The sequence below is a fragment of the Kogia breviceps genome, chromosome 2 (genome assembly GCF_026419965.1).
Source record: "Kogia breviceps isolate mKogBre1 chromosome 2, mKogBre1 haplotype 1, whole genome shotgun sequence".
Taxonomy (NCBI): domain Eukaryota; kingdom Metazoa; phylum Chordata; class Mammalia; order Artiodactyla; family Physeteridae; genus Kogia; species Kogia breviceps.
Genome location: NC_081311.1, coordinates 201,230,667 through 201,256,473, shown reverse-complemented (window position 1 = coordinate 201,256,473; position 25,807 = coordinate 201,230,667). Strand labels below are relative to the sequence as shown.

Sequence of the window (25,807 nt, the reverse complement as noted above, 5' to 3'; positions counted from 1 at the left end):
GAGGGTAGCTTTTACCTGCCCAGTGTCTGAACTCCAACAGCCTGTGGGATGGGAGCCTGGTCAGATAAGTGGCTGATGGATGGACATACTGATGGCTGGCAGGCTGGGTGGAGGGATAGTCAGACACGTGGACAGTCAGTGGGCGGCTGAGCGTGTGGACAGACGGACGCATCTCTAAGTGACTGGAGGGCTGGTTGAGTCAGTGGTTGGACAGATGGATGGTCGGGTGAGTGGATGGGTCGTTGTTGTGTGGATGGATAGTTGGACGGATGTTTAAGCAAAGCTGATGGGTAGATCTATGGTCAGGTGTGTGAATGGCCAGTTGGGTATGTTAATAGATGGCTGTGTATGTGGGTAGAGAGCTGGGTGTGTGAATAAAGGACGGATATTCAAGTGGACGGATGGATGGCGGACGAGGGAGTGGAGGGACGGTGAACTCTGCACGGACGCATAAATGGGCAGGTAGATTAGCGGGCAGGTGGACGGATGGTTGGGTGGATGGGTGAATGTCTGTCCCCCAAGACTGCTGTGGAAGAGCAAAGCTGCAGTAACAGTGGTGTGGAAAGGTCGCCCCCCACAGCCCTCTTGCTGGGTCGGCGAAGACACAGTGAGCAGACAGGACTCCCCGCTGCCTCGTGGTCCCCGCCCATCACCTGCTGCATCTCACGTTCCAGACGAGGCAGACTCTTATCCCGCGCGCGCTGCAGGCTCTGCATTTCCTCCTTCAGAGCCTCCCTCTTGGCTGCACTCTTTGCCGCCAGCTCCTTCTCCTGTTCCAGCCTGCGTGCAGCCGCTTCCTTCTCCTCCGTCAGAGACAGACTCGGGGTCTCCTGGGCCGAGGGAAAGGGACAGGCTGTGAAGACTCACAGGTCAGGACTCGTAAGACCAGCAGGCGCCTGGGTTCCCGAGTGAGACGGGGTTCGTGGGACGTCAGGGCAGGACAGGCGCCCAGGGACCGTCCCGTCCAGCCAGCCTCACGCCGACACCTCACACGCAGTGACGCGCGCCGCGAAGGGCTCGCTGGGCCCCAGCGGCCACCAACCCCCCCCACACACACTCAAGTCACAGCTCAGAAACCTTTCCCGAGCCTCCACAGAGCGCCAGGCATCCTGACATGCAAAGTGTGTAAGGACGTGTCACTCGAGGCCTTCTGGGCCTGTGACAGTGGGACGTCTCAGAGGGGGACAGAGCTCCCTCCAGCTATGGGCCCTCAGACCGCGGCCAGGTCAGCCGACGCCCGTGGGCGCCTCTTCCGTGAGGGACAGGGCCCCGGCCGTCTGTCCACGCGCACTGTCAAGGGTCCTCCGGCCCAGCCTCAGCGTGGCCCGGGCACCCTTGCCGCCCGGCTGGTCTCCTGGGCCCCTGCCCAAGTGCCCGCCGTCCCTGGGGACACGGTAGATTCCCAGGAAGCGACAGGGCAGCTGGGGGCCGGTCCCAGGGAGGCAGACCTTCTCCCTCTGGAGCCGGGTTAGGTCCTCGAGGGGGGCCAGCGCCTGGCTATCCAGGGCCAGCTGCGCGTCCTGCTCCCGCTGAACCACGTGCTGCAAGAGCCGCCCCGTGTTCCCCGGCAGCTTCGTCTCCTGGACCTCCCAGGTGCTCTTCAGCTGCTCCATCTGCACTGTGAGGGGACAGGCGCGTCCGACACCCGCCGCGGGGTCCTCCCCAACCCCCACCTCATCCCCCGGGACACCCTGCGGCCCCGTGAGCTCCCGGCTCTGAGGATGCTGCCCAAGCCAGCGGGACAGAGCCCCCCAGGCACTGCTGCAGACACGTGTCCAGATCCCAGCCCGCGCCGGGCAGCCCGCACGCTGCAGGGCGGGCTGAGCAGGGACAGGAGCGCAGGGGGTGGGGCCGGGGGCTGCCACGCTGACCTGTGGCCACGGCCCATTCTGAGCCTGGGGCCAGCGCTGGCAGCAGTGCCCACCCATCACAGAGAGTCGCGGCACAACTCATTCTGACACGCGAGCTCTAGGCTGAGTTTGGGCCCCTTGGGGGCTGGGGAGGGGGGGCAGCGCATCAGGGGACGATCTCGGCTGAGGGTTCTTCTGGGGCTGATCTGGGCACGGGAGCAGAGGGGGCCCGTCTGCGGAGCACCTCGCAGGGCCTGCCGGGCCAGCCTCGCACTCTGGGCCTCTCCCTCCAGCTGCTCCTGCTGTGACGGCAGCTGTGACACCAGCTGCTGGGCCTCAAAGAGACTGTTCTCCAGGGGGTCCCTCTGGGCCCTGCAGAGAGTCATCAAACAACAGGCGAGTCACTCAGCCGGCGGAGGATCCCGCCAGCGAGGGACAGCGTGGAGCCCATTTGCTACGACGGTGCCCGTCAAGGCCTGGATAGTAAATCAGAAGGCAAACAGGGGGCCCGCTCATTCATCTTAAATCTCTAGGAACAAATTGGACCCCGCATAAAAAATGTTCCAGGTGGACTAAAAAGCTGAAATGCAAAACCAAAACAGACAACAACTAAGCAACTCAGAACTGTGAAAATAGTAGAAAAAAGTCCAGAAGGGCATTTGATAATCTTAAGCAAGACACAAAAGCTTGAAGACAAAAATAAGGAGGCCGACAGATCTGAATACACTTAAAGAGAGGGAGACGGAATCTTTTGTGCAGAAAAGATTCCACAGACCAAGTCAAAAGACAAGGGACAGGGCTTCCCTGGTGGCGCAGCAGTTGAGAGTCCGCCTGCCGATGCAGGGGACGCGGGTTCGTGCCCCGGTCCGGGAAGATCCCACGTGCCGCGGAGCGGCTGGGTCCGTGAGCCGTGGCCGCTGAGCCTGCGCGTCCGGAGCCTGTGCTCCGCAACGGGAGAGGCCACAACGGTGAGAGGCCCGCGTACCGCAAAAAAAAGACAAGGGACAGACTTGGAGAAAGTATTTGCACTAAATATGCAAAGGGTTAATATCCGTCATATACAAGGAGCTCCTACCAATCAGTGACAGAAAGCGTCTGACCCTACAGAAAAATGAGAACGATGACGGTTATTCACAAAGAGAACACAAACGGTGACTAAACATAAGAAACTCACTAGTCCTCAAGGGGGTTCAGATCACAACTGTGATGGTTATCGATTATGTGTCACATTAGCAAAAGCTTAAAATAACGCTCATATCTAGTGTTGGCAAGGGTGTGAGGAGGGGGGCTGGGAAATGTCAAAACGTAAAGCGCGCGTATCTTTGGGCCAGCAGTCCCACTTCTGGGGGCCGGTTCTTCCGAAATACACATGAACCAATGGCGCAGCCCAGGGCTGTCCCCCGTAGCTTCCCACAGGGCGTCAATCAGACTCAGCTTCAATGCCATGAAACGCTAGAATGTTTCCGAAACTATGGGGCATCTCGTCAGCTGCTAAGACCATGAGGACATTCTCTTAAAGAGTCACCCTGAGAAGCAGCTTCCAGAGCAGAACTCGCGCAGCGCGATTCCTGCGCGTGAAGAAACCGCCTTTGCATCTGGGCACAGACGCAGCCCTTCAGAAAGCGCCTGGGGCGAACAAGGTGACTCACAGCGGCGCCCGCTTCTGGGGACGGTGACGACATGGGCTGCATCTCTGACAGCGAAGCCGTCGCTCACCAGCCAGCCAACGAGCGTGTGCTCTGTCCAGTGCTGGGTGATGTACGGTGAAAAAAACCACCAACCAACCAGTGGGGACACACCACACACACTCAACACAGATACCCACATGAAGACACAGACAGCAGATGCACAGCCCCAAACGGCTCGGTGGATCAGGGAGGGCCACGGGCCGTGGGGGACCTTGCTCAGCCTGTCCCGGCCCTGCCACAGTCTCCCGCGGGCCCCCCGCACACCGCTGCCGCCAGTGTGGGAGCGGGGTGTTGTCAGCACCTTCCGGGGCGCCCTGGTGTCTGCAGAGCCCAGGAACCAAACTCCTCTGATATCCCGTCCCCCCTCCAGTCCCCACCCTCTTAAGCACGCCACATGTTCCCCACTCTCCACGTCTGGATGGCTCTCCCCAGCGTCCTGTGCCCACCCGGTCCCCTCTGAGGGGAGTGACCTGTGACGGTCCCGGACACGCTAAGGATGTGTCCAGTCTGTCCCTCCACCAGAGCCTGGGAGCATCTCACTTCCTGGAAGGAGGCAAGGCACCACCAGCAAGGGTGCGTGGGGTACAGGTGTGGACCCCAGTCCATCTCGCTGGAACCTGAGGACTACAAGAGGTCCGCAGCACTGCAGCCTTGTCAGGGCCTGGGACTGGGGGCCGGAGGACCTTGAGACCTGGGCTCCTCGGTCATCAGGAGAAGTGAGCCATGTCCAGCGCCGCCCTGTCACCAGAAGCTCAGACTGGTCCCTGCGAAGTGCTGTTTAGTGGGTGTGGGAATCCGTCTGGGAGCTGCAAGGCCTCCATGCACAGAGGCACTGGGCCCAGTGCTGAGGCTGGGGGAGGGTCCCCTGACCAGGGCCCATGATCTGGGCAGCAAATGCTGGTGGGAGGAAAGAGGCCCCCTCCCCTGTCCTCTGAGCACTGGTGGGGCCTGGGACGGGGCCAGGAGTGGGGTCTTGGGACCCTCTGCTGCCACCCACCAGGAGGAGACTTCATCGGGCTTCCTCCTCCAATCTGTGCCCACGCTTTCTTTGGGAGGAGAGGTCTCCTGTGAAGAAGTTCAAGGACCTGGGCCTCTAAGTTTTCTCATGGCCCCCAGTTCTGGAATTTTGGGAGGAACTCTTTCTACAAAAATATTTTGATGTTTCTGAGAAGGGCACAAGGTGCAGAAAGCCACCCGCTTTTGGATGTCCTTAGAGGTCACAGGCCAGCTCAGCTCACCGGGCAACAGCTGGCAGGGCACCCTGTTCTTGCCTACAATGTCTATTCCAGGTCTCCTGGAAGTGGCCCCGATGGTCTTCAGGGTTCACCCCCACCCCCAGCCTCGTGGTTCCCTGGGGCTGCCACCACCCTGGCTCCAGGTGTAGTCACGGGGCCCCAGCCTGCATGTCGGAGCCCTGCGACGCCCAGGAGCTCCTCAAGGGTGTCAAGCGGCTCAAGATGGCTGTGGGCAGTGGCTCTCAGGCCTCACGGGGAGAAGGGCGCTCTGTGTCGGCTGGAGGAGGAGCTGGGCGTGGCTGCTGGCCATCTTGCCAGCTTTCACCCTGAGCCTGCCCAGGAATGAAGTCTCCTTAGAGTTGAGCCACGCTGATGGGGGAAAGGCAGGCTGTTGAGGGCACCACAGGAGTGCCTGGATCCAGCCTTGCCTGAAGCTGTGTGTACCCTGAACTGCTCAGATCCATGAGCAGGACGTTCCACACCTTTTCTTCTGCTGGTCTGAGACGGGCCATTGCAGCCATCTTTCTCAGGAAAACTGTCCTAGGAAGGCTCTCGCTGCGTTTACCTCTTCTAGGTGCTCTCTGACCCCACGGGCACTGTGTTTGTCCCTCCCTTACAGCCTCTCTCCCATGTAGACACACCTGCCCTGCCTTACAGTTGCTGAGTGACTGCCCATCCCTGCCACACCACGGGCTCCCTGAGGTCAAGGCCACATGAACACTCCCTGCTGACCCCAGGTACCTGAGGTCAGCTGCCTCCTCAGCTGTGAGCTGGCCCTGCCTCTCCAGGGCCTCCTGCTTGGCCAGCAGCTGGGTCCACTCTTCAGACAAAGCCTCCTTCTCCTGCAGGGCCCTCTGGAGATCATCCATGTGGGCCTCCTGGTCCTGCATGCTCTGGGCCAGCTGCTCCTCCAAGGCCTGTTTCTTGCATGTGACCTAGGGGAGGGGGAGGGGAAAGTCCAGCAGAGAGAGTGGAAGGGTGAGGAGGGGCCTCTCAAGGGAAAAGAAGGACTTCAGAAAAAGTGGTTTCATGCAGAAGGGCATGGAGGAAAGAGTGGAGGGTGGCTACGACACATATTGGACCCCTGGTGCATGTGTGTGTTCACAGCAGAGGGACCTCCACTCCTGTCATCATGATGGAGAAATTATTGAACTGAGCGCCCCCAGGTGGGACCCAGCTGCCAATCTAAATGGTAATCTCTGTTGGGCCACAAGTTCCTGGGGTCAGGAGACATGGCACAGAAATGCAAAGAAGGTGACAGAGGAAACAGATTGTTGCAGACTAACACCTCCACCAAGAACATTACAAAAATCTAGACAAAACCTATCACAGGAATCTGTATAAGGCCTCAGCGAGCTGTCAAGGCAGCTGGGACTGAAGGAGCCAAGATCTTGGAGGAAAGGGAAACAGAGGAGTGAGCCCACCACTCAGTATCTCTTCTCTCCTCAGAGCATGTGCTGATTTAAAAGTCTGGGCTGAGGAATTGAGAAGCCAAGGAGAGCTTCTGGCAGTACTGTGACCTTAGGAATACAAAAACTCGAGTTTACCGATATCAAAGCAGAAGGGTCCTGATAAACATCCCAGGTTTCTAGTTGTATTCACAGGAGGGCTTCATCCTAGTAGTGGTGGTGAATCAGAATAGACTCTCCCTCAAAAAACTGAAGTTCAGGTTTGAATCACCTCAATCATAGATTATGGTGATAATCTACCTTCACTGCCTGCCAGAATCAAAAGTAAATCCTCCTTAGAAGAAGAATAGCATCATCAAGATCCTCAAATTATTTCTATAATTTTTATGTATGATGCTTGGCATTTAATCAACATGACCGGGCATATCAGAGACAGAATCATATGGCATAAAATCACATGCAAGAACATAAAATAGACACACTGCCTCCCTGTCCCCCTGGCTATCAGGTGTTGGAGTTATCAAACACAAACTTTATGATTAACATGTTCAAGAAGATGGATGGTGAAATGTAGAATTTCACAATAGAACTGGACACTTAATATCAATAATATAATTTGAAAATACAATAACCAAAATAAATAGATGGGTTCAATGGCAGGATAGATAGGATAGAAGACTAGTAATCTGGAAGACAGACAAAAGAATGTACTAGATTGAATCGTGAGGAGAAAAAAGGACGGAAAATATAGATAAGAGTGTAATAGACGAATAGGACAAGGCAAAAAGATCCAACATATGTGTAATTAGAGTGGCAGAAGGAGAGGAGAGAGAATATTTGAAGAGATATTGGACAAGAATTTCCCAAATCTAATAAAACACATCAAGCCACCAATTTAAAGTGAGCCACAATCTTCCAAAAGGATAAAAAGAAAGAAAATGTCACCTAGATATATCTTAGTAAAGTTTCTGTGAAAAGATTTTGAAAAAGAATATGTATTGGGTCGGCCAAAAAGTTTGTTTGGGTTTTTCTGTAAGGTTCCAGAATATATATATACCCAATATATATATGTATAACTGAATCACTATGCTGTACACCAGAAACTAACACAACATTGTAAATCAACTATACTTCAATTAAAAAATGCTGATAGCATTTCAGAACAAAAGTTTAAAGAAGTTTCTGAATACCAAAGGTAAAGAAAAAGTCTTTAAAAATCAGAGGAGAAAAACCACGCGTTACCTATAAAAGAGCTGCAGGAAGACTGGTGTTCGACTTCCGAAGGGCAACAGTGAAAGGCGGAGGACAATGGAATGAATTCATCACAATGCTGAATGAAAATGATGGCTATTCTAGTATATTCTATATCTAGTGAAAATATTCTTCATCAATGAAGAACACAACTTTCTGCTTCTGATAATGGTGAAGTAGGTTGTTGGAGACCAACCTTCCCACCATAGCAGCTAGAAAAGCTGTACAGCACCCCTCCAACATATCTGTGTGAAGGACTTAGAGATACCAAGGCAGTCAAGACCCAAGGAGGTCCAATTACTGAGAGAAATGTGGTCAGGTGACCCTAATATTCTACCACAGACTTCCCCTTGAGGGATCTGCCAGCTCCTAAGAGGCTCTGCCAGAGCCTCGGGAGCCTCGGATGAAGCCTTAGCTAAAGGGTTGGGAGGTGTCCTATGGCTTCAGCAGGCTTATAAGACTGAAGAGACAGGATCTGGAGTTCAGAGCTACCAGAGCAGCCATAGCACAGGAGGCTAGGACATCAGAGAGGAGGTAAGTCTGAGATGCTGTACATTTAAAAAAATGGTACTGCTTTTTTATAACTCACAACAGTATAGGGCCAAGGGATTATGAATCTGAACAGAAAGTGCAGCGGAGCATCTGGAAGATCAGGCAGAACTTCTGGATATCTCAGAATTGAGACAACCAAACCCGGAGTTCAGGGTGGGGGCCCTAGTTAGGAGCACAGGAGAGCTGTATTATACTGTGAGGTCAACACCCTGAGGTAGCTCACTCTTCAAAAAAGACTGAAACCAGTTACAAAACAGCTAAATCCAAGACTGGATAAAGGTGATCTGCTCTGACTCTGATATCCTAAAATGAAAAGCAAATTCCCTTTGGAAGAAGTTTATATCACGCAGAGCCTCAAATTAGCTCTACAAAACCTCAAAGTCTGTCACTCAATAAAAAATTATTAAGCACCAGGAGATAAGGCCAAAGGACTGAAAAGTAAGAGATAAAAGACAATAGAAATAGACCCAATTTGGGGGTCCAGATGTTGGAGTTATCAGACAAAGACCTGAAAAATATTATAATTAATGTGTTCAAGAACATATCCAAGAAGATGGAGAATTTCACTAGATAGCTGAAGTGTGTGTGTGTGTGTGTGTGTGTGTGTGTGTGTGGTTGAAGTGACCGTGTGAAGCAGAAATATTAATAATGTATGATAGGGTTTATAACAACATATGTAGAAATAAAATATATGGCAACAAGGCCTAAGGATGGGAGGGATAAATGGAATATATTGTTGTCACAATCTTACATTGTTTGTGAAATAGTATAATGTTATTTTAATATGGACTGTGCATACCATAATTTTAAAGTAATCACTAAAATAATAACAAGAAGTATAGCTAAAAAAATTAATAGAGAACATAAAATGGAATACAAAATAAATATGCAACTAACCCAAAAGAAATCCAGAAAGGCAAAATGTAAAAATTTACAAAAGAAAGAGATAAATAGAAAACAAACACCTAGAAGGTGGACTCGAACCCAGCATATCAACAGTTACCTTACATGTAAACGATGTAAACACTCCAGTTGAAAGGTAGAGATTGTCAGAGTAAATACAGAAGCAAGACCCGACACACTTTAAATATACAGACATAGACGAAATGAAGGTTAATGTATGGAAAGGATATAACATGGAAACAGTAAGCAAAAAAAGTTGGTGTGGCTATATCAATATCAGGAAAATTAGATATCAAGAAAACAAATGTTACCAAAGATAAGAGGGGACATTTTATAAAGATAAAAAGTCAGTTCATCATGAAGACTTAAAATACTAATTTGTATGCTCCAAAAAATAGGAATTCAAAATATATGAAGCAAAAGTAGACAGAACTAAAGGTAGAAATAGACAATTCCACAATCATAGAGATTTAAATGTCATTAATAGAACAAGTAGACAAAAAAAAACCCAAGCAAATCAAACAAACAAATAAAATAAACCCCATAAGGACACAGAAGACTTAAACAACAGTATCAAGCAACTTGACTTAACTGATATTTATAGGCACTACACTCAACAATGGCATAATACACATTCTTTTTACATGAACATGGAATGTTCAACAAAATAGATAATATGCTGGGCCATAAAGCATGCTTCAATACATTTACATCTGTTCAAATAATATGGAGTATGTTTTCTGACCTTACTGGAATTATATTAGATGTTGATAACAGTTAGATGCTTAGAAAATTCCCATATTTGGAAATTAGGTAATATATGTCTAAATAATCCATGGGTCAAAGAAGAAATCACACAGAGAATGAGAAAATAGTTTGAACTGAATGATAATAAAAACACAACAGGCAAAATTATTAGGATGCTGAAGAAACAGCCACAAGACCAAGTAGGAAATCTGAATAGCCCTATATCTAATAAATAATTAAATTTTTATCAAAACTTTTCTCACAAAGAAAACTCCAGACTTAAATGACTTCACTAGTGAATTCTACCAACATTTAAGGAAGAAACAGAAATTTTAAAACACTTTCAGGAAATAGAAAAGGAGGGAACACTTCCCAACTTATTCTGTGAGGCCAGCATAACCCACATTCCAAATCTGACAAAAACATTATGAGAAAAAAAATTATAGACTAATGTTCCTCATGAATATGGATGTAAAAATCCTTAACAAAACATTATGAAATTGTTTATCTCAGGTATGCAAGGTTGTTTTAACACTAAAAAATAAACCAATATAATTAGTTGTATAAACAGAATAAGAATGATGGCATGATCATCTTCATTCATTCAGGGAACACATTTAACAGAATTCAAAACCCATTCATAATTTTTTAAAAAATCTCAGCATGCTAGGAATAAAAGAGAGCTTCCTCAATCTGATAAGAGGCATCTATGAAAAGCCTATAGATAACATCACACTTCATGGTGCAATATTGAATTCTTTCCCCGTGGTTGAGTTTGGGAGAAGGATGGTCACTCTCACTACTTCTTCTCAATTTTGTTCTATAGGTCTTTAGCCAGTGAATTAAGATGAGATAAAAGTCACTGAGATCAGAAAGGAAGTAAAACTGTTGTTATTCACAGATAACATGATTATGTACATGTAAAACCCTGGTGCTTATCAGTGGATTTGTCAAGGTTGCATGATTGAAAGTTAATCTGTGAGATTGTATTTCTATATACTAGTAATGGACATAGGAAAAGGAAATTAAAACAGCAAGGCACAATATCAAAACTAGGAATTAATTTAATCAAAGATGTGTAAGACCTCTACACTGAAAACTACAAAACACAGCTGAGAGGAATTAAGTAAAGAAAAACATGGAGAGATATACCATGTTCATGGATGGACAACTAGATACAGTTAAGATGTCCAGTCTTCTCAAATTGATCTATAAATTCAACACAATTCCAATCAAGGTTCTACCAGGATTTATTGGGTATAGAAATTGACAATCTAATTCTAAAATGTATATGAATATGCAAAGGTTTGAGAACAGCCAAACAATCTTGAGAAGAAGGATAAGATGGGAATACTCACATTACTTAATTTCAAGACATTAAAAAGCTACAGGAATGAAGACAGTGCAGTTTTGGCGAAAGGATGAACAAATAGATCAGTTTGCACAGATCAACAATATGATCTGGGCACATATATGCACATGTATGATCGATTTATTTTCAACAAGTTGCCAAGATAATTCAAGGAGGAAAGGAAAGTCTTTTCAAAAATTGGTGCTGGAACAACTGGATATTAGTATGAAAAATAATGGACTTCAGTTCCTATTTCATACCACACACCTGTGGTTCTCACACCTTAATGTGCATCAGAATCACTGGGAGGGATAATTAAAATCCAGATTTCTGGGGCCCACACACAGAGTTTCAGATTCAGTAGGTGTGGGGAGGGCAGCTGAGAATTTGCATTTTAAGCAATTTCTCAAGTGATACTGATGCTGCTGGTCTGAGGAACACACTTTGAGAACCACTGCTGTACAGAAAAATCAACTTGAAATGGATCATAGACCTAAGAGCTAGATGAAAACAGAGCAGGATATTGTCTCGTCCTTGGGCTAGGCAAAAATTTCTCAGACAGCCCCTAGAAAACACTAACCCTACATTTTTTTAAAACTTGGTAAACTGAATTGTGCCAAAGTTAAACTTTTCTGTCCATCAAAAATACCATTAAGAAAATGTATATGTGAGTCACAGAAACGTGAGTACATCTGTCTGGCAAAGTACTTTTATCCAAGATATATGAACTCCTATATATCCATAACCAAAATATGAAAACCCAATAAAAATAGGCAGTAGACTTGAATAGATACTTGACAAAATAAGGTATATGAATATTTAGTAAGCACATGAAAGTGTGCTTAATGCCATTTGTTATCAGAAAATGCCAATTAAAACCACGATGGTGTATAACTTCACACACACAGAATAGCTAAAAAATAAAGACAGACGATGCCAAATGTTGGCGAGACTGAGGTGCAGCTGGAAGCCTCCCACACTGCTGGTGAGTAAAATGATACAACCACTTTGGAAGACTGCCTGCCAGTTTCTTATAAAGTCCAACACACACCTACCCAGTGACTCCACAATTGCACTCCTATATATTTACTCAAGAGAAATGAGAATATCCATACGTGACTTGACCACGGATGCTCATAGCAGTCTTGTCCACTCCCCAAATGGAAAGAACCCAGAAGTCCAGCAGCGGGTGAATGGGTAAGCAAATGTGGTTTATCCGTACGATGGAATATTACTATGCAGTCAAAAAGAAGGAGCTCTTCATACACCTAAGAACAGGGATGACTCTCAAAGATGTCGTGTTGAGGGAGAGAAGCCAGGCTCAGAAGAGTCTATGCCCCATGACTCCATTTACGACAAGGTCGAAACCAGGTCAGGGCAGAGGCCGCCTGGGTGGCGGTGACAGGAGGGAGCCCGCCGGGCTGGCGGAAACACTTTGCATCCTGACTGTGGTGGTGGCTACACAGGTGCTTACAACTGTCAGAAACGCGCTGGCTTATTGAGTGTGGTCACTCTTTGACCAAAAATAGAGGAAAAGATGACCCCAAAAAGGATAGGACAGAGTCTGAGAAACAGAAAGAGGCTGGACTGAGTCCCGAAGGTGACAGACCATGAAGTCTGAATGCCACCGGGGGCCGGAGATGCTGCAGAGACAGGGTTTCCATGCGGACCGACAAGGCTGATGTCAGGAGAAAGCAAAGGTGCTGCAGTGTCTCGTCCCAGAGTCTGACCTCCTCCATGGAAGATCCATGTCAGCACATTTGGGAACGAACGCAGGCGTGCATGCGCGAGTGAGTGATGGGGCAGCTCTTTTGTGTGGATGTGGTCCAGGAAGGAGAGAAACAAGACAACGGAGGAGCAGTGAGGCCTTTCCCTCCAGTGTGTGAGCGTCAGTGGGCCCGAGGCCTTCGACCCTCTGACCCGGGGAGAACCCAGCCCCCGGCTGTTGGGGACAGGCCTGATGTAGACGTCCTTCTTCGTGTGTCCCTCCCCCGCTCCCCGCCTCCCAGCACTGGGAAGACCGCTTCGAATCAGCCACGTCAGGCAGCGTTGCAGTTCGAAAGCGCTGGTGTGGACACGCATCCTGAACCAGCGTGACTTCCAAAGGTGCCGTGTGCCGGGCCGCCCCAGAGGCAGCGGTGGCCCTGCTGGGTGGGGCTGGGAGCCCGGAGCCCCGTGGACCCCTCACCTGGCCCACCTGCTCCCACAGCTGGGCCCGCTCTTGCCGGAGCCAAACCACCTGCCCCTCCAGTCTCTCCAGCCGCCCCTCCAGGCGATCGCAGGCCTGCTGCAGGCCCCTCCGCTCGGCCCGCACGAGCTCCAACCGCTGCTCTGCCCGCGCCAGCTGCTGCCAGAGGGGCGGGGAGGGGTCCGTGTGCAGGGCCCGCCCCCCACACCCTCAGCCCCCATGTCCAGGAGGGGAGAAGGTGGGGAGACGATGGGTGAAAGGAGGGCCCTGAGCTGGGGGGAGCAGAGGGGGGCAGGAACCCACAGCCACTCTGGGGAAGCGAGGCTCGGGCAAGGTCCGTCCCCCTGGGCCCTCGTCTCACCTGCAGGACCCGGTGGCTCCGGGAGCCTTTGTCCTGAGCCGGCCCTATGTCAGCGGGGGAGTGCCTCTGTCCCACCGCCTCCGCCTTGGGCTGGCACGCGAGCAGTTCCAGGTCGGTTTTGCTGGACTCGGCCTGGTGGGGGGCAGGAGGGCAGAGGTCCCCAGTGGGGAAGCCAGGGAGGGCCTCTCAGGTTCACAGGCAGAGCTTCCCCTGGGCAGAGCTATTAGCGCCGGGGAGGGAGCGAGCCCCGCATCACGGAGGTGTGCAAGCCGGAGCTCTGGGTGGGGCCTGGGGGAAGGGGACCCACGGTGGACCCCTTCCATCTGGGCATCTGGGGCAGACGGTGGCCCCCGGGTACAAGGCTGCAGCCAGGAGAGGTGACAGGGCGACCGAGGGAGGGAGCACCCTGAGAGAAGGTGTGCCCAGCGCTCAGGGAAGGTGGGCCGGTGCCCACTGGCCAGGGACCCAGGAGGCCACCGCCGAGTCTCGGGGCTCTGGGGATGGCCTGAGGACCCAGGCAGCGGGGAGAGAGGAGAGGAAGTCGTACCCGGGCCAGGGCGCTGCGCGGACCCTCCCCCTCGCTCTCCAGGACGTCCCCCTGCAGCCGTGCTGTGTTCAGCACCTCCTGGGATGACACCAGCTGCTTCTCGAGCTCCGAGACCTTCTCCTCCAGCTGCTCCAGGCGCCCTTGACTGAGACCCAGAAACCAGAGGGCAGCGGGCGCTAGGTCGCCTCAGGGCAAGATGGGGGCCCGGCAGGCGGGGCAGCTCCCTCCAAGCCCAGGGCCCCAGAGGAGCGTGGCTCGCCCTGCAGGCCAGGAAGTGCTGAGCCCTTTGTGGCTGGGGGTGGCACTGTCAGCGGAGACCCGGCCCACGCGCCTGGGTGAGGAGTGCGTGCACACACGCTGGGGCACCCATCTCGGCTGGGCCCAGGGTGGTGGATTTGCCCCGGGGGTGGCGCTGGGCCGGACTTGGAGTGGGTGTCTGGGTGGCGGTGGGGGCCGGCCGCCGTGGGCGGGGCCTGCTGTCTCCCCAGGCACCCGGACCCCTGCGATGAGGCTGGTGAAGAAGAGGTCCCATCAGCAGCTGAGGACGCCGGGGCCCAGAGGGGACAGGACAGCCCGCTGGCGGCGGCGCGGCCCCCTGCTCTCCAGCCCCCCGCGGCCCTGCTTCGCCAGCCCCTCCTCTGCCCCGCTCCCCGCGGGAGGCCTCTCTGCAGCCCCGCGTTCCTGGCCTGCAGAAGGCCGCTCCTTGTGCGAAACATCCACCTTCCCCCCAGCTCCTCCCCCGCTCCTCCAGAGCTGCCTTCTCTCTGGGAGCAGCGGAGGAGAAGCTGGGGGCCCGGGCATGCAGCCGGGGACGGGAGCCGAGGGACCCTCACTGGGTGCATTCGAGCCTCGGCCGAGTACCGGGAGGGTAGACAGGGCGGGGGCCGTGGAGGCCACTCGGGGCCGGGGCTCAGGGACGAGTGGGAGGGACGAGAAGACCAGCGGCCCGGCCCCTGGCTGGCCTGTCCCCTGGGGCGGCCACCCGCGGGCTGGCCTGTCTCCTGGTGACCCTGTGGGGGTCACCCCTTGCGCTCGGGGTGTCCCTGCCGTCGGCCTCCGCACCTGTAGGCTAGGCTCCGCCAGCCCTGCAGAACCCAGCGCGGGGAGGGGCGCCTGCCCCACGGGAGCCCCACAGCCCCAGGTCTGCTTGGGCTGCTCACCTGCCCTGGGCCGACCCCTGTCAAAGCTGTGCTCGCCGCTGGCCGCCCGCCCCCGGCCAGGTGCCCTCTGCAGGTCGCCCAGCAGCCAGAGCTGCAGTCTCAGCAGCTCTCCCCCGGCCGTGCTGTCCTGCGGCCCCATTTCCCAAATGTTCCTGGGATTCAGGCCCTCCTCCCCCGCTGCTGAGGGGCCGCTCCGGCCTGCCCCTCCCCCCGCCCCCAGGGAGCTGCGACCAGACCAGCTCTTCCGGAGCCACGGCTGTGACGGCAGTGCCCCTGCCAACGGCTCCCCCACGGCCCCCGTGACCTCTGCTCCTCGGCGTGGCGAGGCGGCCCCGCCTGCCTGGCTTTGCACCCCACTCCTGCTCCTGTCTCCCCCTGGCAAGGCCCTTCCCGCCCCCCGGGGGCCCTCCCTGGCTCCTCCGCTCCCAGGCCCCTGTGCCAGGCTGAACCGCCTGCTCCCATCTCTTTGCCCACATCTCCCGTGCGGTTTTCAAGAGCGGGACCGGGATTAATTTTTTCTTTGGACCTCCTGGCTCAGAAACGAGTGCACTGTCAGGACACCCAGAGAAGGGGCAGCCCCAAGGGACCTGCCGTTCCAACCCCCCGGGGTGAGCGAGGGAAGCACAGGAGGTGGTCCTGGCTGCCCCTGCGTCGCTCCCTCCTGCAGGAAGCCTTCCTGGGCTGCCAGCCCACTCCCCGCCCCATCGGCCGGCTCGGGCAGGGTGTGGATTTGGGAAGGCCCACCGAGCCTCTCACTCAGGACTATAAATCCTGGGGGATTCCCTTTCCAGGTCCTTCCCCCCACCGGCCCCAGGGCAGTAAGACGTGCACAGAAGAACGCAGACAGCCTCACGGCCGACTGCACCACGGAACACCAGATCCGCAGGACTCGCCAGGAGGGCACGCGGGGCCACCCCGGTGGATGGGGCGGGAGTTGGGGTTTTATGGACCACCTGTGAGGGCTGGGTAAGACCCCCGGAGGAGTCCTGGCAGCCAGCGGGGAGGTGGGAGAGAGCACAGCTTGCTCCCAGGAGGGGAGCCTGGAAATGGACCGGGCAGCCGGGAGCCTGGGATGCAGGCCAAGGGGCAGGCACGTGCTCAGCCTGGGCTCTGGGAAGGTGAGTCCTGGGGACACACAGCCCAGATGGGCCCAGACGAGGGACGAGGGGCTGTGCTCAGTGCAGGCAGGCGCTGGGGGTGAAGAGGGGCGAGGAGGCAACCTTCGGGCCGGGAGTACTTCCGGTCCGGGAGACGGCCTGCACTTCTCCCGCGGGGGGCATCGTGGAGAAGGTGAGCCCAGCCCGCCAGCCTCACCTTCCCGGGAGCTCGCTGGACTCCCGGCAGCGCTGCGCCCCCAGCTTGCCCGGGACGCCCTGGCGCTCCCGGGCCTGCTTCTGCAGGAGCCTCCGCGAGGCCCGCAGCTGCCGCTGGCTCTCGGACGGCTGCTCGTGGAGCCCGGCGGCCGCTGCCTCGGAGGATTCCGGCCGCTGGCACAGCTCCTGCCCGCGAGTGGGAGCGCGGTGTGAGCCCCGTGGCCTGGCCAGGCCTTCGACCACAGAAGCCAGCGGGGCTCCCGACTGCCCGAGAAAGGATGCACTCAGACCGGAGACCCTCCCCGGGGTGTGGGGTTCGGGGGCAGGCACGTGGTGGGACACAGGCCGGCCCTGTAACTGCCCTTCTCAGCCCGGTGGGCTTGGTGGCTTTGCTCTGGTGGGGACAGGGCACAGCGCTGCCTCTGTGGCCTCCCACCTGCTCAATGGCCACCTGCCCAGCCCGCAGCACAGGGTCCGGGGCGGCCGGGGGGCAGGCCCGTGCGGGGGACGCGGCCCGTGGGGGGCTCCTTGGTTGGCCCTGCGCCTCCCGGCCTTGGGTGCCGCCGCCGCAGGCTGGCTCCGGGCACCCCGCGTCTGCCTGCGCCACCTTCAGGGTGCAGGGAGGAAGGGGTGCAGGGGAGAGAGCTCAGGGCTGAGGTCGAACGGGTCCTTCCAGACCATCCCACGGGCCCTGCTCAACCACCAGGACCTTGCAGCCCCTCCGCTGCTCCACGTGGGGAGGGCCCGAGGCGGGCCCGCACCTTTGTGGTGCTGTCCGAGGTGAGCTGCAGGGATTGGACCTCAGCCCTCGAGTCTCCCAGGGCCGGCCTCCACCGCGATGGGACTCCTGCTGGCGGCGGGCGCTGCTCGGCGGGGCCCGGATTCCCCCACCGCGAGCCGGCCCTCCCCCAGCCCCACGCACCAGTTCCCGAACCTCCGTTCCGAGGGAGGAGATGGTTTCCTCCCTGTCTGCGTTCTGCTCTGTGAGCTTCCCCACCAGCAACGTCTGCTCCCGGAGTCTGGAGAGAAGTCGGGGTGGGGTCGTCAGCGCGGAGCACCGGCGGGCCCTGGAACCCCCCGCCCCGTCTTCCTCCTCCTGGGGTGCGGCCTGCCTGCTGGCTTCGGCCACCTCTGCCTGCGTGGGCCTTAGTCCCATTCCAGTCAGACACCTCTCTTCTGCTCTAGAACCTGCAGCGGCTCCCGCTGTCTCAGGGTAAAGCGCAGAGCCCGCGCGCAGCACTGAGGGCCCCGCTCTGACCCTGACTCAGCTCTCTGGCCCTGCAGCGTGGCTCCCCGAGACCCTGCTCTGTCCTTGGCGTGTGGCAGGTGCTGTGCTCACCTCTGGGCTTTTGTCCCGGCCAGTCCCTCTGCCTGGAACTCCTCTGCCACCGTAGGTCTAACGGTGCTATTGTCTTTCCTTCCCGGGAACCGCCTTCTTCTCAAAGACCCCTGGTTGCCCCCCCGCACCTGGGCCTCCCTTCCCGTGGGCCCGCGGCACTCGGCCCAGGCCCCGGGCGGGCGCTGAACTCTCAGGCTGTGCCGGACCGCCTGTACCCCAGGGCCCGCCGTGGCTCTCCTGCAGGGCCGGCTGGGGTGCGTTGGACTCAGCTGGCCTCGAGGGCATTTGTGACCACGTGAGTCCCAGGTCCCGTGGAACAGAGGCCCGTGGCAGCGTTAGGAGCTGCCTCGTGTTTCCTGCAGAAGCTGCCCTCAGGAGACCTCCAAGCGCCACACGTGAGTTCCGTGTCCAGAACTTCCCACGATAACTGGGAGTGGACCCTGGCCCCTCTGGGGGCCCTCAAAACAAGCGCCCACCCCTGGAAGGATAGGGCTTTTAGGCCTGAAAATTCCACTTCTGGAAGCAGCCACGGGGAAACGGTCCGAGTGCACCCAGGCCAGTGTTCACAGAGACGCGCCCAGTCTCAGGGCGCTAGCTCGGCCTCCGGGGGCTGGTGGGTAAGGAGGTCGGGGCCTGCCAGCCTTTGCCACGACAGGGCGGTTGTGAGCCGTGGGCGGCCTCAGGGGAAGTGCCCCCGTGTCAGGGTGTGGGGTGAGATCAGGAGTTACAACTGCACGTGAGCGAAGTCCCAGACCCGCGGCCGCTGGGCAGATGGGTGGGGGCGGTGACCCACCCCGCCCCCCACCCCTGACCTCCTGCACCCACCTGGCCTGGAGGGCCACCTCCTCGGCGTCCCAGTGACCCTGCAGCTGCAGCATCTCCCGCACCGTGTCCTGCAGCTGCTGAGCCAGGGCGCTGGCTGCGCGGCTGGCCGTCAGCCGCAGGTTGGAGCCGAGGTTCAGGCAGGCCGCGTGCAGGCGCTGGGCCGTCCTGGCTGCGTCCACTGTCATGTCAGCGAGGCCCCTGGGAGACAAGGGCGGCACTCCTCTGAGCCTCGGGGCCGCCTGTGGCTCGGCCTGGAGGCTCCACGCTGGGTGGCAGAGGCAGGGTCTGGTGAGAGGCCTGCGGCAGACCCCTCCCGTGCCATCCTCGGGAGAGGCCCCGCCGCGGGGCATCTCAGCGGGGCAGGGGTGTGCAGGGGCTGGGCCAGGCCGGACAGGACAGGCTGTCCACCTTGGGCAGCACTTCCACCCTCTGAGCCTCCAGGGCCCAGGGTAGACCGTCCGAGGCTCTCGGCCAGGGCCGGAGGGAAGCCAGAGTGCGTGCGTGTGGATCCGCCCCCTCACGCTGCATCTCCCTAGCTGGCCTGCCTCTCTTCCCTCCCCTGCACACTTGCCTGCCTCCCTCTGTCCATCCGTCCAGCTCCTCCACTGCCCAGCTCTCGGGCCGTCGCCACCACTCCCGTCGGGCCGCCCGTGGGAGGAGCGTGGCGGGCCCGATGCTTGGGGCCAGCGTCAGGTGCCCTCCTCCCCGACCCCGATGGAGCCCACGCCTGGCTCTGGCTGGGCAGGGTGGCTGCGCGCACCTCTCGGTGGCCGCACACAGCTCAGCCAGGTGTCCACGGAGGGCTGTGACCTGCCTCTGCAGGAGGAGGACCTCCTGGTGCCCCCCGGCGCGAGTCTGCTGGGTCTGAAAGCAAGAGGCTTGCGTCCACTGCCGGCGGAGGCCAGGCGCTGAGGGGTGGGGGGAGCCCTGCGGCCCCATTCACCCGCCCCACGATCTGCTCCTCCGGCTCCAGGGGGCCGGAGAGCAGACCCTCATCGCTACCCTCCTGCATGCGGCACCTACCCCACTGGCTTACCTTCCTGAGCAATGCAACTCGCGCCCGGCCCCGGGGGGCAGCGCTTTGCTCCCCTCCCCAGAGGACCTGGGGAGATGGCCACTCCCAGCTCCAGGACCAGGACCCACTCAGCCTGGTCCCCCCATGGGGCTGTGGGCAGCACTCAGCTCCCACCCTCCAGCTGGGGGGTGGGGAGAACGACACAAGGAAACAGGCCCTTCCTCTCCTCCAGGACCTAGAGAGCAGCGCTTACTCTCGGAGGGCCCCTAGGACGTCCGGAGTGGGGCCTGGCCCTTCAGGGTGGCAGGGAGGCAGAAGCCTCTGCCAGTAGGAGCCCATGCGGTGGTAGGGGTGGGGAAGCCACCTGAGAGCAGGCGGAGTGAACAGGTTGTGAGGTGCGGCGGGAGCCCACTGCCGGGCTGTGAACGGGGAGGGGGCGGGGTGGAGGGCTGGGGGCGGGAATGGGCTGGAGTCACGTGCAGTCAGCGGCGCCAGCCTTGCAGGGAACTAAGCCGAAGCCCAGAAGGTCCTGAGTCTCCCCACCACCTTCCGAGCCCCTGCACTGGGCTGTGTCCTGAACACTGACCTCCAGGGCCCCCCGGAGGGCTCACTACCGTGCCCAGTGCTTTCCAGTGCTTTCCAGTGCTCCCGCAGCCCCGCCTGCCTGTTACAGCCCTGCCCGCGGCTTTTCAGTGTTGCTTCAGACAAAGCCCTTTCACGTCCTGCCGGTCCTCCAGCTCAGGACCCACACACCCAACTGCTACTTCATGAAGCCTTTGCTGATCGCCCTCCCCTGAGCCCCCATCTGAGGTGCCCCGCATGGAGCCCAGCAACACCCTGCCGCGTACCTTGTGTAGGGAGCGCCCTGCGCGCCTGGTGCCAGAGCCCCGTGTAGACTTGCGCCCCAGCCCCTGACTGTGATCATCAAAGAGCAGGAATTAGACATCCCTCCTGCTAACATGAAAGAAAGGACACCTGCCCCGCCTGCCCACTAAGACAGCGGAATACATGAGATTCCGGACCTTACAACTTCTTGAATGCAAGGCTGGAGGGCCGGTAAGGTAAGGGACGCGCAAGCCAGGAACCGTAAACTCGGGGACTCGAGAGGTATTTGCCAATCTGTAACTTGAACATGTTTCCTTGACCACAGGGGCTCTGGGGACAGAGAGGAAAGCTTAAGGTCCTCCCAAGGGGGAGTCTGCTCACATGTGGAGGTGATTCCCCCAAGCTGCACTCCAAGTAAGGTGTGCTAGAGATGGGCGGACCAGCACACACGCCCGCGCGCACACACGCGCAGACGCACACGTACACAGCTGCCTGCAGGGCGCCGTAAGGAGGTGTCCCGGACGGTGAACAAGCGCCCACGCACGCATGCACACACACACACACGCAGACTCACACGTACACAGCTGCCTGCAGGGCGCCGTAAGGAGGTGTCCCGGACGGTGAACAAGCGCCCACGCACGCGAGCGCACACACACCTGCCTGCAGGGAAGGAGGCGCAGTGCCCGCCACAATTCACATGTTGAAACCTAGTCCCCAGTGTGGTGGTATTTGGAGGTGGGGCTTTCCAGTTCCACCTTCAGGACTGGTGTTAGTGTCCTTATAAAAGAGGCCCCACGAGGATCCAGGCCCTTCTGCCATGTGAGCTTAGAACCAGAAGGTATCGTTCTGCGATCCAGGAAGCGGTCTTCACCAGCCTCTGAAGGGCCTGGCACTTTGATTTTGGATTTCCAGGCTCCAGAGCTGTGAGAAGTACATGTTAGTGGACAAGCCCCCAGGCTGGGGTATTTCTGCTACGGCAGCCTGGAGGGACCAAGACAGCAAGGAAAGAAATCTCCCTGTGGGTTTGGAACCACAAGTTAGCCCTGGTGCCGTTTTCAGCCTGGATTCACAAAACCTGGGTGGTTTAAAAAAAATAATAAAGCTGAAAACTTACTTCAGTGTGGCCCAAAGGTCGTCAGAGCCCCTAAAAACCTGTCCTAAGCAAATGACAATCCTTTCTGGCACATACCACATTCATTCCAGGTTTCAAAGAATTTTCAGAGTCCCAAGGATGACACGCAGCTTTAGTTAAAAAAATTTGTTTTAAAAACCGCCAAAGACACAAGGAAACACAGCACCATGACCAAGACCTAGCAGAAACAATAGACCCACACCTTGAAGAAGTTCAGATATTAGAACATCAGACAGAGACTACACAATAACTGTTTTCTAATATGCATCAACAAACACACGAGAGGCTTGAAAATACCAGTTCAGAGTAAGATATCTGGAAAATATAGGTCTGACTTCTGAATAAAAGTCAGAATTTTTAAAGATGAAAAACACAACGTTTAGAATTTAAGCCTAATAGGCAGGTTTAACGGAGGTTGGACCCCAGAAGAGGAACATTGATGACCAGGAGGGTAGATTTGAAACAATGATCTACCGCGTAGGGGGATAGAAGGAGGGAAAGTCTGGGAGGTTAAGAAGTGTGGGCGGGAGCACGGGATGGGTAAGGTCCACAGGGCGGGAGAGGACAGGGGAGAGAGGGGCTTGGGTGACACTGAAGGAGGTAACGGCTGCTTTCCAAGGACAAGGGAAGAACAGCATCCTGATGAGTCCTAAGCAGGATAAACAAAACGAAATCTGCACGTCTTCGGCACAGCACAGGAAGCCGGCAGAATGCAGTCACAGCAAGAGCAAGAGCCCATAGCGGCCAGAGCAAGAAGACGGCGCCCTCCATGGCGGGCCAGCAGACAGAGGAAGGGTGTCTTTAAGGCGCTGAGAGGAAGAGCCGCCAGCCAGCGAGAGTCGTTTGCAAGGCCAAGAGGGAATAAAGACCCACGATAAACCAGTGCCAAACTGGACCCGAGGCCCATCTCCAGGGCCTTTGTTGCCCTGGCGGCCAAGGCGGGGGCGTGATGCGTCTCCCATGTCTCCCCAACCCCACGCGGGAGCCCGGCCATCGACGACCACCCTGTGATGACAAACGCCTTCCCTCTTGGCGCCCCTGATACCCTCCGGTCCCCGTGCAGGGGTGGCTGCAGCAGGAGGGGCCACTCGGCTTCTGACCGGAACAGCTGTCCAGCAGGAGGGGCTCTGTCCGCACAGTGGGGTTGGGCCTCCCGCTCCTCCAGATCCGTGTGGGAAGTGCCGAGACGGCCCCTCTGAGATGGGCTTGTCCGAGGGACACCTGTGCGGGGTCAGCCTGAGGCCCAGGCACCCGGGGACCAGCTCGGCCTCTGCTCCTGCCACGTCTGGGGAGAAATCCTGCCCACGGGGCCCGTGGCAGATGCTGGGAGGTCCGTGGGGACATCCAGGGACGATCGGAGCAGAGGTCGCAAACCCAGCGGGGAAGATGTGGCCAGGCAGAGGCGTGGGTGACCCGTCTCAAGATGTCCCCTACCTCAAGCTGGACGTCCTGCCCCTGGTGACCACCCCGGGATGGTCAGCGCAGCATCTCCCCCCGGCAAGGCTGAGGCCTGGAGCCCCGTGCCCTGACCCCGCGCCCCAGGGCTGCGGGTTTCAGAGGAGGCTGCGTGGGCCCTGCTGGGCTGGCCAGGGAGTGGGGGGCCGTGGTGCGGCCCAGGCTCCTGAGTCTGACCACGAGTCGGGCCTGCGGAGACTCTTCTCTCTAGAGCAGCGCGGCCACGCCAGAGCCAGGGCTCGGCCCTCACTCTACTTTCCAGGCCCAGCCCGGGGGTCCTTTTCTCAAAGCGGGAGTCTTCCCCCGCGGTGTCCCCCACCCCGCAGACTAATGTGGCCAAGCCGAGTGGGGGACATGGTGTGGCAGGAGGCCCTCGCCCCCAGGAGGGGCCGTGGCAGAAGCCAGCTCGCCCTTTCCCGGGTCCTGCCACCCACCCCGACCCCGGCCACGGGCACCAGACCAGGCGTCCCCCTGCGCACGGGCGAGGGCTGGGGAGCACCTCTCTCTGGGTCCAGCGCTGCCTCTCCCGCAGCTCCAGCTCGGCCCGCAGACGGAGCACGCTGCCCGTCGTCCCGGCCAGTTCCTGGGCCAGCGTGTCGTTGGCCTTCTTCATGTGTCCGAGCTGTTCTTGCAGGAGGGTGTTCACCTGGGAGAGGCCAATGCTCCTGGATGGGCGGGGACGGAGCGGCGTGGCCGTGGGCGGGTGGCCTCTCCCTACGGACATGCTCAGACAGCCGGGCCCCAAACCTCCTGGGCCAGCTCGACTGTGCAGCCCCCAGACTGCCCCTAAGAGGCACTGACCACCTGCAGCGGTCCTCAGCGGCCCCACAAACGGGGGCCAGCCCCTGGGTGCCACCCTGGTACGCCCCCTCCTGCCCTGACTCGCTTGCTCTCCCCACCTCCGCCCCCTCGGAGCTCCCCTGGCTCTGCCACACAACTGTGGCTGGCTCCTAACTCCAGGGTGTGGGGGTGGACCCCGAGACCAGCAAGAGGGTTAGGGCTTGGGAGCCTGGCCGAGGGTACCAGGGCTGGGAGGGTACCCTGCTGGGCAGGGCGGGGGGAGAGGGAGTCAGGCCTGCCCTGCAGAGGGGAGAGCCCCTCTGTGACCGTGGGGGTCTCTCTCCACCCAGGGCAGGTCTGCACGTGGCCGCAGTCGGGGACCCCAAACCCGCTGGAGCCCGTGCCTCCCGGCTAGCTGCGAGGCCACAGGGACTTCCTCATCTCCACTCTGCTCTGTGGCCATCAGCCTCCTCTCGGCTTCTTTACCGACACCCTCCACCCCCCTTCTCCAAAAGTGGTTTTCAAAACGCTTCTCAGCACTTCTCTTCCTTTTCCAGAGTCCCTGAGGATGAACCAAGGCCGGGAAGTCTTCCACAAATGGCTTAACCTCCCCCAGGTCTGGAGACGGAGCTGGCTGTGGAGTGGAAGCTCAGCCCTCCCGCTGGCCTCCCTGCAGGGAACGTGGAGAGATGCCCTTCCCTTCCGGGGCCGTGTCCTGGGGCTTGGGGCTACCTCCGGGGGGCCGGGGTATGACACACACTTATCAATGGTGCACAAGGGAGCCCGATCATGAAATCAGAGTGGCTTGAAGCCAAAGGAGCCTGGGAGTCAGGGCCAGAGTGTGAAGAAGAGTGGGACTGAGGGGAGAACCCCTGGCCCCCCCAGGATTGGCCAGGCCAGCCGAGGGCCGTGAGCAGCTCAGGTGACCTGCCTGTAGTACAGGCCAGAGCCCCAGCCTCAGAAGGTGTTGGGGGCCAGGGAGCAGAGGGCCAGGGAGGCCCCATAACCTATGGGACATGCACTCTCGCCTGAGGCCCCGGGGGTGCTGCTCCTCCTCCTCCCCGTGCTGCCCCGCCGCCCCGCCTGCCCGGCCTCACCTCTGCTCGGCAGCCTCTAGCTGGCCGAGGGCTTCCTCCAGGTCGACGCTGAGCTCCTGCTCTGACCCCCGCAGCCGCGCCTCGGTGGCCTCCAGCCGGGCCTGCAGCTGGAGGGGGGCATTAACCCACCTGGCTGGACACTTCCAAGCCCAGCAGGCTGGGCAGCTTTGGCACGAAATCCTCCCAGGGACAGGTGAGAGGGCTCCCCTGGGTCCCTAGTTGGGGCGGGCCCAGGCTGGGATACGGGCTGGGGTCGAGCTGGGGTCGAGCCGGGTCCGCTAAGACGGGTCAGGCAGGCAGCCGTCCGTGCCATGGCCCTGGGCCATGTGCTCACGGCCGGCGGAGTGGGGGGCCCAGGCTCTGGTCCGGCCACATAAGGGGCAGGACGGCCGAGATATGCAGAGCAGGCCTGGGGGCACCTCCACGGAGTGAGTGAGCGTGGGGTCCCACCCCTGCAGCTGCCCTCCTGCCTGGGCTCGACCCTCTGTCTCCTCCCAGCCCCTCATCCAGTGGGTGGGTGGGGACCACACCCCCAGTAGGTGGGCCTGGCAGGGAGGGGAGCCCCCCACATTGGGCCGGGCCGGCCCACGGGCCTGCTGGAGCCCGAGCGGACGGGGACCCGGGGCTCTGGGGTGAAAAGGCAGCGCTGGGGCCCTGACCCGAGGAGGCCGGCTGATGCGGGCCTGAGGCAGGAAGGTCAGGAGAGCTGAAGGGCACCCCTGTGGCGCGACATGGGGCCTGAGTACAGGGAGGTGAGCGGCCCCCGCAGCCACCAGCGGGATTG

The 25,807-nt window shown here is 57.7% G+C and overlaps 1 protein-coding gene across 1 annotated transcript in view; it reads right to left on the bottom strand.

The window, feature by feature from the left end:
* Positions 1 to 25,807, bottom strand: part of CROCC2 (ciliary rootlet coiled-coil, rootletin family member 2) — a 75,144-nt gene that overhangs the window by 32,157 nt on the left and 17,180 nt on the right. The window contains 14 exon segments of the mRNA XM_067023495.1: positions 654 to 830; positions 1,449 to 1,618; positions 2,095 to 2,222; positions 5,515 to 5,708; positions 13,175 to 13,333; positions 13,536 to 13,667; positions 14,083 to 14,227; positions 16,557 to 16,819; positions 16,992 to 17,162; positions 17,478 to 17,574; positions 18,720 to 18,917; positions 19,480 to 19,574; positions 23,646 to 23,811; positions 25,024 to 25,130. Coding sequence (XP_066879596.1) covers positions 654 to 830; positions 1,449 to 1,618; positions 2,095 to 2,222; positions 5,515 to 5,708; positions 13,175 to 13,333; positions 13,536 to 13,667; positions 14,083 to 14,227; positions 16,557 to 16,819; positions 16,992 to 17,162; positions 17,478 to 17,574; positions 18,720 to 18,917; positions 19,480 to 19,574; positions 23,646 to 23,811; positions 25,024 to 25,130 — 2,202 coding nt within the window.